At 40.3% G+C, this 13097-nt stretch overlaps 2 protein-coding genes across 3 annotated transcripts; one reads left to right on the plus strand and one right to left on the minus strand.

The window, feature by feature from the left end:
• On the plus strand, positions 1-1571 carry LOC105040421 (1-aminocyclopropane-1-carboxylate oxidase 1). Its single transcript, XM_010916928.4, has 3 exons — positions 1-218; positions 381-595; positions 758-1571. The coding sequence occupies exons 1-3, from the start codon at positions 117-119 to the stop codon at positions 1320-1322; spliced, it is 882 nt and encodes a 293-aa protein (XP_010915230.1). The 5' UTR covers positions 1-116; the 3' UTR covers positions 1323-1571.
• A 4339-nt stretch (positions 1572-5910) lies between these two features.
• On the minus strand, positions 5911-12168 carry LOC105040419 (beta-galactosidase). 2 transcript variants are annotated; one of them, XM_010916926.4, is made up of 19 exons: positions 11691-12168; positions 11450-11545; positions 11191-11303; positions 11001-11067; positions 10792-10884; positions 10513-10656; positions 10006-10094; positions 9715-9820; positions 9538-9625; positions 8918-9036; positions 8675-8839; positions 8244-8413; positions 8023-8132; positions 7796-7905; positions 7595-7705; positions 7429-7530; positions 7063-7268; positions 6651-6969; positions 5911-6517 (listed from the first exon to the last, which is right to left on the minus strand). In XM_010916926.4, exons 1-19 carry the CDS (start codon positions 11880-11882, stop codon positions 6392-6394), a joined length of 2526 nt encoding a protein of 841 aa, XP_010915228.1. In that variant the 5' UTR covers positions 11883-12168; the 3' UTR covers positions 5911-6391. The 2 variants fall into 2 exon arrangements, with proteins under 2 accessions (XP_010915228.1, XP_010915229.1); XM_010916927.4 differs by having other exon boundaries at positions 5911-6502; positions 11691-12167.
• Between the last annotated feature and the right edge of the window lie 929 nt (positions 12169-13097).

A 13097-nucleotide genomic window follows, 5' to 3' on the forward strand; every position in this document is an offset into this window, starting at 1 on the left:
TGATACGCTACTATAAATATGGTTTCGGGGTGTGTTCTTTAAGTGCGTTAAGTTGGCTTGAGAAGAGTGGCTATAGATTTAGAATATCTCTAGAGAAACTAAGTAGCGTTGGAGGAATGGAGATCCCGGTAATCAACCTAGGAGAGATGGAGGGAGTGAGGAAAAGCGAAACAATGTCACTTCTCCACGAGGCATGCGAGAAGTGGGGGTTCTTTTGGGTAAGTGGAGGAGAAGTGGGACTTCTTGTTTTCTTTTAATTTTTACGATTTTATGATCTCATGGCTCCTTAGACTGCTTTCCATTAAAAAAAAACAGAAAAAAAAAAACGTTTTTTTATATAGTCGTGTTGGGATAATTTTGCATCGATGACTGCATGGCAGCTCGAAAACCATGGGGTTGATGAGAGCCTTATGGATAAGGTCAAGGCATTGGTGAACCAGCACTACGAGGAGAGCATGAAGGAAAGCTTCTACAGTTCAGAGCTGGCAAAAGAATTGGGGCCTAATATCAAAGCCTCTGAAGTAGACTGGGAGTGCAGCTTCTTCTATCGCCATCAACCGGACTCCAACATCAACGACATTCCTGAACCACTTCGGTGAGTCTCTGGTAGAATGTTGCATCTCAGAAAGAAATCAGAATTAAAAATAAAATTATATTACTCAAAACTCTAAAGCCCCCTTCTGGGAAAAAAAGCCAGCTTGTTCTTATTGGTCATCATATTAAAACTTTCGATTTAACACTACACTTGTTCATGCAGTGAAGCAATGCAGGAATTCGTTGCGCAATTGATCAAGTTGGCTGAAAGGCTTGCAGAACTTCTGAGCGAGAACCTTGGACTGGAAAAGGATTACTTGAAGAAGGCATTCTCTGAGCCATTTGTTGGAACAAAGGTGGCGAAGTACCCAAAATGCTCTGACCCAGAGATGGTAATGGGGCTCCGAGGCCACACTGATGCTGGTGGAATCATCCTATTGCTCCAGGATGACCAGGTCCCAGGTCTTGAGTTCTTAAAAGACGGGGAGTGGGTGGCAATACCTCCAACAGAGGGTTACAGAATCTTTGTGAACCTTGGTGATCAAGTGGAGGTGGTGAGCAATGGCATCTACAAGAGTGTTCGGCACCGTGTCCTTGCTGACAAAAACGGGAGCCGGTTATCCATTGCCACATTCTATAATCCTGGCGCTAATGCCGTGATTTCCCCGGCTTCGAGGCTGGTTTATCCAAGCTGCTACCGTTTCGAAGACTACCTCAATTACTATACCACCACCAAGTTTTCAGACAAGATCGCTAGGTTCCAAAACATAAAGGAGATGCTTGTGTGATTACAGTAGCGGGACTAGGCTGCTTGGTATTGCTGCTGAATAAGAAAAATCTTCCTCCTAAAGTTTGTGGTGATATCGTAGCTGCTGAAGGATAGATGCATTTGTAATCTGTGAACCAGTGTTTTCTAAATACTAGAGTGATATTGGTAGTGTGTAGATTCTGTTTTTGAGTTAGCAATCCATGGACAGCATCTTACTATCTATTGTTTTTCTGTGTTTTACTAGATTGATTAATATAAATACCATGTTTGTCTCTCTGCTGTTTTTCTTGTTTGAAAAAAAAAAATTGAATAAATCATACCAGCAAATATATGAAAACACATGCTCAAAAGTTACTGGTACTGTGGTACATATCAGGTTGAATGATAAAATAATATTTATGTGGTCATCGCTAGTGTGGTAGTGTCGTAAGCCCGCCCTGCCAAACTTTTGAACTGCCATAATCTTTAGATTCAACTACCTAACTGCTACGTAGAAATTTAGATTGACTTGATATAGACTCTTTAGAAAGTTTGCAGTCTTACGATGGATGGTCCTAATATTTTATCAGCAAAAGGGAATTTGGGACTGCCAAATGGAGAGGGCTCGTAGTTCTAGTCCAAAGACCCCCTCGGTTGTGCTTTTGACTGGAATAATATGTGAGTTCAAATCTACCAAAAGTGGAACTCTTTTTTTTTTGACTGGAAGGGAAGCAAGGAGAATTTTATTTAGATACCAAGATGAACCCAAATCCTACTTCAATATTTGACTATATTAACTATATTTGATCCAAATCTCAGATTCTTCACGACAGTATATCTCACTTCTGCTGGGCCATCAACATGATCATGACTGAGGTAACAATTTTTTATCTGGCCAGAGTTATCTTTTCTATTCCCCATTTAACAATGAAACAGAATATGCCATACTCACAGGAAAAGGGGAGCCTGGCAAAAGAGTGACGATAATTTGAATCTTCCCTCCAGCCATGTCAACTTCAAGCTCTTAGTGGTTCTTGCATTCGTTCCAAGGATATTCTATCTGGGTTAAAAGAACGTATTTCTCATGTTTTTAGAAGGTATTTCAGCATATTGTTCTTATGTTGTTCATGGCGATGATCTAGGCTGCTTGCAAGGAGAGAAATGATTGGATTCTTCTTAACAAGCAACTCTCCATACTCCTATTGCTTATGCTGGTCATCATAATATAAATGAGTGGTCCATTCTATGAAATCAAAAAAAGCCACCAGCTTTCAAGAGAATTTTGGAACAATATCAAGAATATTCCTTTCTTTTTATTGTGTAATTTTTATTGAGGTTTTTATTACTCATCCCTTTTATCTTGCTAACTAATCTCTCTTCTAAGATATTCTTTTTATAGTATAATGTTATTGCCTACCATATGAATAACAAAAGATTATACCATTCCTTCACTGGTCATACCATGTTGGCAATATACATGTTTTTTCCCTTTTTTTTTATTGCTGCAAACTCATTATCCATGTTGTAAAATCAGTTTGACAACTAATGTGTTGATTCAGATAGAGTGATGGATGAGACCATGTTAGGTAACAGTAAAAGAAAAGAGGAACACAAAAGACAATGTGTGGGTCGTTACCAAATGCAGAAGAATTTGCACCATATACAGTTTAATATTCAGCATCAGATCTCTTTTTAATCTCTGACAGTAACTAATTAACATATTGCTTGCCTGGATTTTCACATCATTAATAGTTGGCCAAGTAAATCGATTGCACAATAAATAATAGTTGGCTTCCATAAAAAAGAGAACATCTTATTAATATAAATCAAAATTCTAATCGGAAGATTCATTTCAAGATTTTGATTAGAAATGGTAGTTCAGCAATTTCTTAATTCTTTCGGCATTCATTAGTCAGTCAATTAACCTAAAAGCTCCAGAGATGACAATATGTCTTCCAACCATTGCTCATTTGTTGGTAAACATGCGTTGTAATTGCCAATAGATCTTCAGCTAAATATTTATGCCCTTGGCATCCTGGTCAGTGCATGCTGGAATAACCTGATTCAGTAAATGCTGGAACAGCATAAACACTGGTTCCATCAAAATCAATTCATCAGATATCAACTCCTGGTGGAAGGGTAGGCAGGCAGTCCTCCTCCCCAGAGAGTAGCCTCTGGCAGAAGGCTGAAGCATGGGGTGGGTGCAAGCATTCTCTCATAATTCTGGTTAGTACATCACAAATCATACCAATTAATTCCTTGGGAGAGAGAGAGGGAGTGGAGGAAGATTCATAGAAGGGGAACAGACTGCTCCACTCTTAAACAGTAGGAGGTCCTGAGCCCATTCGAACTACTTGGACTGGAGTAAGAAACAATTGCTGTGCCCATGGGTCATTTTGGGTTAGCTAGTCTCGGCAACTTGGGTACCGGAACTAGTTCAACTGCATGACGAGGGTTTATATTATACGCGAGTGTTTAGATTGCTTCCGGCAACCCAATGACCGAAAAATTAGACCAAATCTGTTAATGTTTAAGCATAACTTCATGAGTATTACAAATTGGTTGCGTTGCCTCTTGGTTAAGCCAGCCCAAGTGGCAGCTTATTAGCTAGTTGAGAGCCATGAATGAACAACATCAACTTCTTTCATATAAACCTGCTGTACAGAATCTGAAAACAGGAAACAAATAGAACAAAACTTTTTGATATTTAAATGGTGTTAGAAGGTGTGGACTAATTTAGTTGGCAATCGCTGCCGTATGGTCAACAATTATCTGGTTCAGGCCTTGCCCCAATCCGTCTACGATTTCCATGCATTTGACTACAGCAAGTTTTCCTGAGCAAGCATATTTCATGAATAAAATATTCCATCAAATGTAGAAACAAATTAGTGCAGTATGAATGGATATGATACTTGCGTGATGGACATCGTTTGTTCTGGGACTACGATGAAATCATTTTAAGATATATTATTTTTAATTTTGAAGAACCGGGTCTAGTTTAAGAGTTTAAATAATAGCATTTGAAAATTAATAGGCACATCAATTCTGGCAGGCTGGTGTTCTGACTATGACAAGTTCTCCATAACCTATACCAAATTCATCTCCGGGCCAGCCCAAATATATCAGGTCGAGCCCACTTATTAGCAGGCTTAATGAACATAGGGTCATGAAATCCACCCGTTCTAGATTTCAATTATCAAGTTGAGCCACATTCAAATGGCAAACCACTGCCTAAAAACGCTCCGAGTGTTTTTTATATATAGTCTAGCCATGTCCAGTGTTCTTCAAATGATCTATTTGTGTGCATGCATGCACGTACAAGGTGGGTGTGCGTGTGGGGTGGTGTGAGAGCATTTAGAATCAAATCAGTGGCTTAATGCAATAGGCAGGCCCAGTCACATCTACGTCTAATAACATGGAGTTTTGAACGAATATTTTCAGTGTTTATTTATTTATTTTTTTTTTTTTTGGCGTTTGCGTTATGTGGGGTCTGAGGGCCAAAAGAGGGAACAACAGGTCAAAACCAACGACAATATTGTTACCCACTTCAAGAAAGTAGATAAATTATTTTGAGGATAAATTAAAAAATTCCAGCTTGGCACCAACTACCAGTATTATAGAGTCGTACCAAGTAGGATGCCTTTTTTTATTTTCTGTTTGGAAGAGCATCCAAAATGCCCAGGTTGCATGGATTCTTGGAAAGCCACAGGCTACCAACCTCTCCCTCGCCAACATTACGGCCGTGGAGCACTCCAAGGCCGAAGCCTTGAGGGAGCAAAGAAGAGAGAGATCTTCCCACCGTTCCTGCATCCATTAATGCACTCTTTTTTCTTGATTTCTCAACCACCAAATGAAGACTAATTTTGTGCCCTTATTTTGTATGGAGGGCCCCCTGATAGTTCAGTTCAAAACATTATATATATATATATATATATATATATATAGCCATAAGCCAGTGGTCCCTAAAACCATGCATACTCTGCGACAAGTTGTGGTGGTCCTAGCGAGGTAAATAACATAATGCTTACTTCTAGTTACTACTTTTTTTAAACTTTGGAAATGTTTTTGATTGCCCAATGTCTATGTTATAGGGCCATGAAAAGGGTGACATCTAACCTACCACAACTAAATTCCTTAAAGGCTGCATAAGAGCACCCCTCTTCCCCAACTAGAATTTACCTGATCCTGTTAATTGTTTCTTGCGCAACCACCACAGGTAACAATCCTCTCTAGATATCTTGTACCCTTTTTTGTATGCCCACCACAGGTAACAATCCTCTCTAGATATCTTGTACCCTTTTTTGTATGCCCATCAGTACAACCACATTTTCTGCGGTCGGTCATTCACGCTTTACCTTGCACTCCAGCCTGCCTTCTCCTTTTCAAGACCCATCCAAAAAAAAAATCCAGTACCTTCTGATCGTGAATATAACAGGACAAACCGACCTATGTGGATATCTTCATAAAAATTTTGATAACATTTAAGGATCTATAGCATAAACATCGGGAAAAGAAAAAAAAAATGTAGTTTTACTCAATTCATGTTCAGATTGAGATCCACATTGACCCTTCACATGAGCACGTATGAACCCAGTAAAGCTCTTCAAAGTAGTGGGACAAAAAGGAAATGGAACAACAATAATTTATTATGGATCGACACTCTTACAAATTTCAACAGTATGAAGAATAGCACAACGGTTTGTTCTCACAAGACTGAAAGACAGCAGTCCAACCAAGCCGGTTGAATTGCTTAAATAATGACCCTTTCACTTGCATAACGGAATGGACTCAAAATATATGTAGGGTCAGATGTGCACCCCAATCCCATGCCAAGTCCCTCCAATCTTTTCTATATTTTTGACCGGCCATCCCCATAATCTGGGCTATCTATATTGATTATTTTCTCCTCCAACTTAAACAGGCAATACCTTACTTGTCAATGTGTCGCAGTTACTGCAACTCCACTGATAGCCAGTAGTAATAGCCTCCAAATTTTGAATGTCTACAATTGAGATGAAACTCTATTGACCTGTATTAAGGTATATATATAACAAAGAAGAATATGGTATCATCTTCTTTGTTTCAACTTGATCCATATTTTGCAGGCAGTTATTGACAGATGGCCTCGACCGCAAGCTTCTTCATAATTCCAGGGCATGGGTCTCCTCCAAACATTTGAGGAGCAACAACAACCGAGCACCATTGCTGGCCAATACAGTTCTGCAATAGACTCTCCTGTGTTAAGTTCTAGAAGATATCAGAGAACAAACGCAACAATAAATCACACAAATGCATCAATGTACTGAATTCAAAAATAGTCTCAACATTGAATCCATAGATGTTCAGGATGTGCGGGACAGAGATTTACCTTCTGGAAAGCATCATATGAATGAAAGGCATGACAGCTTCCTTCTGAGAAACTTCCGCACACCCCTTGTGGAGTGCCAAAGCTAGCAAATTTTATTTTTGACATCTTCTGTCCAGGAGGACAAGATAAATGTGCTTTTGGTCTACCGTAGCCTTTGGTTTTCCAGTTTCTAGCCGAAGGCTGCCATTCAAAAATTTCAGCACAGACACTTCCAACTTTTCTTTTTACCATAGAAATTCCAGTTGGATCACCACCCCACTCTTCAAGCACAACCAACAGGTTCCCAGTTGGGTTTAGCCAAGAGCGAGGGACATGGTACCTGAGGTTTGTAAGGGCAGTCTATCAGTTTGATTTCATAAGCATGCGACTTTGAAATACCTGCTGTCGTATTGGTGGGAGACTGGTCGCTTACCATCTTTGAGAGGGCTCCCCACAATTGGTTTGACATTTTTTCTCGTTGTATGTTCCACGGTAATCGCACCCACCACAAGAACCATATGCCTTATAGGCAGGCCAATACCGACCAATGCTCTCCCCATTAATCCATATTTGACCTTTCCCCATGCTCCTCATATCTAGAGCCAATGGCTCATTCCCAGATGGTGCATTGAACAAAGTCTGGAGGGTACGAACATCGCAAGAATGTCAGCAGAAGAGAATTTTTTTATCAATCTTTGACATAAATGAAAAATATATTTTTTTTTTCCTTTTTATGGCTAACGAGGAAGGATAAACTTCATCTCAAATAAACAACAGCCGAATTGACTGCAGACCTAACCTTGTACCATGTTAACGGCTGCATATTAGATGCCCCTCCCCATTCAACAGAAGAACTTCCACTGAGGGAATGAAGGCTCAGAGCTTCTCCTTTCAAACCAACCTGCATGAAGTTATGAAGTTACGAGTTGTAATGAATAGCACTTAAGAAACTCAAGTTGGCTAACCTGGTAAGTCCATTTCTCCCTTGAAAGATCTCTCTTTCCCTCGTTAAGACCATCCAAGGTTACCGGACCAAGAACACCAGCATTCCAAGTCTCAAAATGGTCCCCGACATTCTAAAAAAAATCAGAAAAGCAAAAACAAAATCATCAAATTTGTGTGAAACTTTGATTGTTCTAGACAGGTTCAGATAAAGTGTAACTTACAGGAAGCCCAACAGCTACACTTAGAATGGAGATCTTGTTGCTGCCCGCCCACAACTTAACATTTCTACTATATGTCAGCTTTGGACTGTCTAGACCACCATAAACATTTCCTGCCAAATTAAAAAACAAAAGCATTCTTTTCAAGGACCAGACTTCAGCAAAGAATAGGTTTATTTTTCAATGACCTGTTATTCTATAAATATTCTATATAGACCAGAGCTATCTACCTTCCGGTCGTCCATTGACGAAAACATGCATACCATGACCAGCTGATAGCACACTGAGGACTGGATAATTGCCATTTTTCAGAAATTGTTCATCCTGGCCTATGTTGACACTGATATAAGAAGATAGTTAAGGTAGGCAAAAAGATGTATAGTCTAGCATTAACAGAACAAGAGCTGCTCATGAAGATTTCAGAGAAGGTAATGAAAAATCAGCTACTCACTATGTCGTGTACCACAAGTAGTCTGAACGATCCCATGTCATACTTATCTGCTCAAGCAATCCATCTTTCGTGAACGCATCTGAATCAAGGGAGTTGATGTCTTCATTATATGACTCCCAAGAAAATCCTCCGACCAGTTCCATTTTCATCTGCGAGGATTGAGCTCCAACCTGCACAATGACCATGTAAAAGCATCATGTAAATCACAACTCCAAATTTCTAATCGAGTTAGCAAGCAGAACCTAGAACCAGTTCTCAGGCAAATTGACAAAGCAGACCAAAATATTTTTCTACAGAACCAAACATGTTGCATGATATGAACTCCCTCAGCAAAAAAAGGCGGAGTTTTATGAGAGAGATGTGCGTCCGATGTGCAACAGAAGGAATTTGAACATAAGCAAAATGACTCAATCATCTTAAGTCTTTCTCACCCTCGCAGTATTGAAAACTGCAGTTCTGCAGTCAGGGAGTATTGTGATGGACCATGGTGGAAGATCATGGTGCATTCCATTGAAAGTTACCCTTCCATAAGAACTAGGGTTATAATTGGAAAGGAATGCAGCGCAAGCTCCTGACTTTGACTGGAAAACATGTGCCTGAAAAGAAATAATAGTGGAGTTAGCTCTGAACCACTTGAATAGTTTTGTTAGTGCAGAACAATATAGGAAATAAACCTCATGATAACTTCCAAGTGACGTCACTGTGGGATCACCCGAAACCAAAGCCGGTTCACACAATTTGATAGCTTTATGCAAGTCTCTCAAATGGCCCCATTTTGGTTCTCTTAAAAGACCTGGGAAAGAGAACGGTGAAGTCAATACCAGATAAGGAACATAGTGTATAAAATTGGACGTGAAACAGAGCATAAGTGAAAATATGCAGTGTCAAAGACACAGACTAATCTTGTTTAAGATATCGATACGGTATTTGGATAACTTCAAGGAAGCTCATCTACAGATATAAAAAGAAATGTCCTGTTGATTAATCAGATATACTAGCTTTATGCAGATAGCCAGAACTGCCCTAGAAGTACAGAGATATATTGTTATTTCTCAACAATCATCCATTCAAAGGACATAAGCATCTCATTTGTTGATGTAAGAGTGTTGCACCATTAACTGGAAAGTTTTAGCGAAAAGTAAATAAACATGTACTCAATATGCAAAGCATGAAATCTATAAACAGCTTATATTTCATGTCTGATAGGATGATTTCACTCACACTGCAGAAAGATGGTTCTGAAAACAAGTAGTAATGAATGTGCACATAGAATAGGAAAGCAAGTTCTGCATACCATATTCATCAATTGGAGCATCATATTCATAGCTAGTTGCAATGAAAGGGCCACCAGCTGTCCGGCCAAAGTTTGTCCCTCCATGATACTGGAAGTGATGAAAACATATGAATTGTTTTGTTTCAGAGTGTAAGGCACTACAAATTTAACCAACTGGTTTCCAATATTAGTTCTCACCATATAGTAGTTGACGAATGATCCACCTTTCTGTATAAACCGTGCAACAGCAAAGGCCAAGTCCTCAACCGGTCGGCGGGGAACTGGACCTCCAAAAGCTGTGAACCTGCAATCACAAAACATTTTTGAAAAAAGTACAACTGATTAAGAAAGGCTCCTGAATGACCAATGCTGTACGAATTACAGGTGAAATCAGAAGAAAAAACATGGACAGCCAAGGAGAAATTTTTCTTCAAAAGAAAAGAGGGAAAAAAAAAAAGTTGAGAACGGATTAGCAGCTAGAGGAAATACCATCCGGTCCAAGCTTCAGTCCAGATCATGGGTTTATAAGGCTTGTTTGGAGAAAAGTCATCACAATAAAAGCCATTGCAAGTATTTATCTGCCAGGTTCGAACAAGTGGTTATGAAAGGTATAGGGAAGAAAAACAAGTAAGAAGTAACAAAGCATTTACTTGTAAATTAAAAGATCTAGAACCATATCCAGTAAAATGCAGATTCTCAGCCTCGTATTTGGTTGTCAGAGCTACAGATGGAATGAATACGACACCATATACATCCAACGACACCACTTCAGTTGGCATGATTGGTCGATATAAACCAGAAAATTTGATGTGTGAATAAAACAGGACATGGAAAGGAATGCCAAAACTAGAGTCATATACAATGGCATAAAAGTAGGAAAAAAAAAGTGCGGCGCATGAAAGTGAAAAAATGCTTGTATACCGGTGGTTGGTGATACTTTGTATGGAATAAGGGTGTCATACACAACTGAGGAAGAAATGATGGATGAGAGCTTACCACTGGATCAGGGGCATCATCTTGTTTGCACATGACCCATGGCACACCAGTTTTCAGACTGACTGCCATTTGAGCAGCCCAGTTCGCATAAACCCTGGCAGCAGCTCCACCATTATATTCCATTGGCCCAAACTCATTCTCCACCTGCACAATTTAAACACAGGCAGAAAACGGAGAGAACTCAGTAGAAATCCAGCTGTTCTATAAATGCATCATTTTCCTCTGGTACAAATAGGAAAAATAAAACAATGCAAGACCTCAAGACAGGATTAGAGATACCTGAGAGAGGATAATTGGACCACCCTGCCATTCGAATAGCCCTTCGGCCTTCATCATGGAGACAATCTTCGCTGTGAATTTCTCCATGGCCGCCTTGTTGAAGACCACATTGATTGTTCCATGATAAGCAACCAAGTGAAAACACAAGGGTATATGGTTTTAACTAGCTAAAACTGTTTTTTTTTTTTTTTTTTTGATAAAATTCTTACCTTGAAAGGCCCATTGTCTGTCCTGAAGCTGATTCCCGGGACATATTTGAGCCAAATAGGAAATCCCCTGTCATACGATTATAAACAAGACATTAACTTAGATTCCAAATGTATTGCATACAAGTCCTATTCTACAGCTATTAAACAAAGAAAAAAAAAAATTCTTTTTTTGGCAATAAATCTAGATTACCCAAAATTCCATTCCGCACAAACATAGGGGCCAATTCGAAGATTAACGTAGAGGCCGGCCTGCTTTACCAGTTTGACGAAGCGAACAAGGTCATACCTCCCCTCAAAATAATACTGCCAAAAATTCAACAGAAAAGAAAAAAAAAATTATGGTCGACAAATAACACTCTCAGCCAAACGAAAGAAAAAATTCTTGATAAAGAAAAATCTAAAATTTTTAGAAGAAGGGGAGGGGACGAAAGGTTCTACGGGTTCCAAACCTGGCCAGGGAACGGCTCGTGCCCGTTCCAGAAGACATAAGTCTGTATGACATCCAAGCCTCCATCTTTGGCCTTCTGGATAAGATCCGGCCACATCTGGAAACCACACAAGGGAACAAAATCATATTTTTACCAAAAAAACCCACCAGAAAAGGGCAGAAAACTCCCAAAACAGCCAAAATGTGAGGCACCAAGGAGCCACATTCCCCAAAAGAGGAAAAAAAACTCGAACAGGCCTCACATCGGGAGTGCTCCTGGGGTAGTGAATGGAACCAGAGATGAGGATCCTCCTCTGCCCGTTGATAATGACGGCCCTGTGGTCATAAGACACTGCGGCGTCTCCCGAAGAGAAGAGTGCCACCATTAGCGCCACCATCAGAACCGCCGACAGCCAGTGGCCACCGCCGTCGCTCATTACGCTCTCGGAACCCATTTACCAGCCAATGGGTTCTCCCTGACTCTCCTTTTTCCTTCTATATGTGGTATATACCTCCGTATTTCAAAAGGGAACAAAGAACGAAAAATGGAGAGAAGGAAGAGGAAGAGGAAGGAGAACGGAGAGAAAAGAGAAATAGAGGTCGCACGGCTTATATGACGATTGTGATATTTATTATATCTCCGTAATCCTCCTCCTTCGCCGCTGGAGAAGCGTTGATACCATTCAATCAGTAAGAAAGAGAAGAGAGAGAGAGAAGCTAGAGAGAGAGAGAGAGGGAAGCAAGGGACCGAGAAGTGTGAAGTGAGAGCAGGTCCGCAGGGCGGTTTAAATGCGCGACGGGCGAAAGCGAATTTTTTGATGTTGGGGTGTTGGACCCGCTCCCCATCCTCACGGGAAAACGTAATCCAAGCGTTTTTACTTTTTTTTTTTTTTTTTTTTTTTTCTATTTCCATCAATAATACTCTCTCTCTCTCTTTTTTTTTTTTTCTTTCCTTGCGAAGCGCGTAAAGTTCAATCTGAGGATACTTGGAACCGGCATTAACCGCGCAAGACAACCGGTTTTGGTACAGGCGGAGTCGCCCCGGAGATGGTACGTGTTACGACATTGGTAAATGGTAAAGTAGAAAACCAAAACGTCACGGCCAACGAGGCAACTCCCAGTCCATTTGTCGCAGAGGTTCGAAAATTCAAAATTTCGAATTAAAAAAAGTGCCTGCTATGACAAGTTACATCCATCACCATGTAGCAGTGGATCGAGAAAAGAGCTTGATGTTGGGACTCATAGAAACAAACGGTGGTGATCGATCCGGTGCACCACCATTTGGTGCACGGTACGTTCCAAAACATGGACTTGCAACCACCAAATTGGCAGCAAGTCCTTGATGGCTAGAGACTCGTTTCTGGCGCGGCCTGGTTGACCCCAGCATGCGTTCGATATGGAATGTGGCAGAAAGGAGTGGGGAGAACCAAAGAGGAGGAATTGGGCATTTGCTGAAGAACATTATACCAATCAACTTGGACATTCGCCGAATAGGTACATATCAAAATACATAGATGAGAAAGACTCCTTTATTTCGGTACGAAATCCTAAGTGATGGCACTGTTTTGAGTAACTATTGGAAGAGGGGAGCTAGTGTAATAATTAAAGACCATATAGGAAGGCCTATTAGCGGCGAAAGGTACGTCTCTCCAAACTAATTCGCTTCTCCT

This window comes from Elaeis guineensis, chromosome 3 (genome assembly GCF_000442705.2).
Source record: "Elaeis guineensis isolate ETL-2024a chromosome 3, EG11, whole genome shotgun sequence".
Taxonomy (NCBI): domain Eukaryota; kingdom Viridiplantae; phylum Streptophyta; class Magnoliopsida; order Arecales; family Arecaceae; genus Elaeis; species Elaeis guineensis.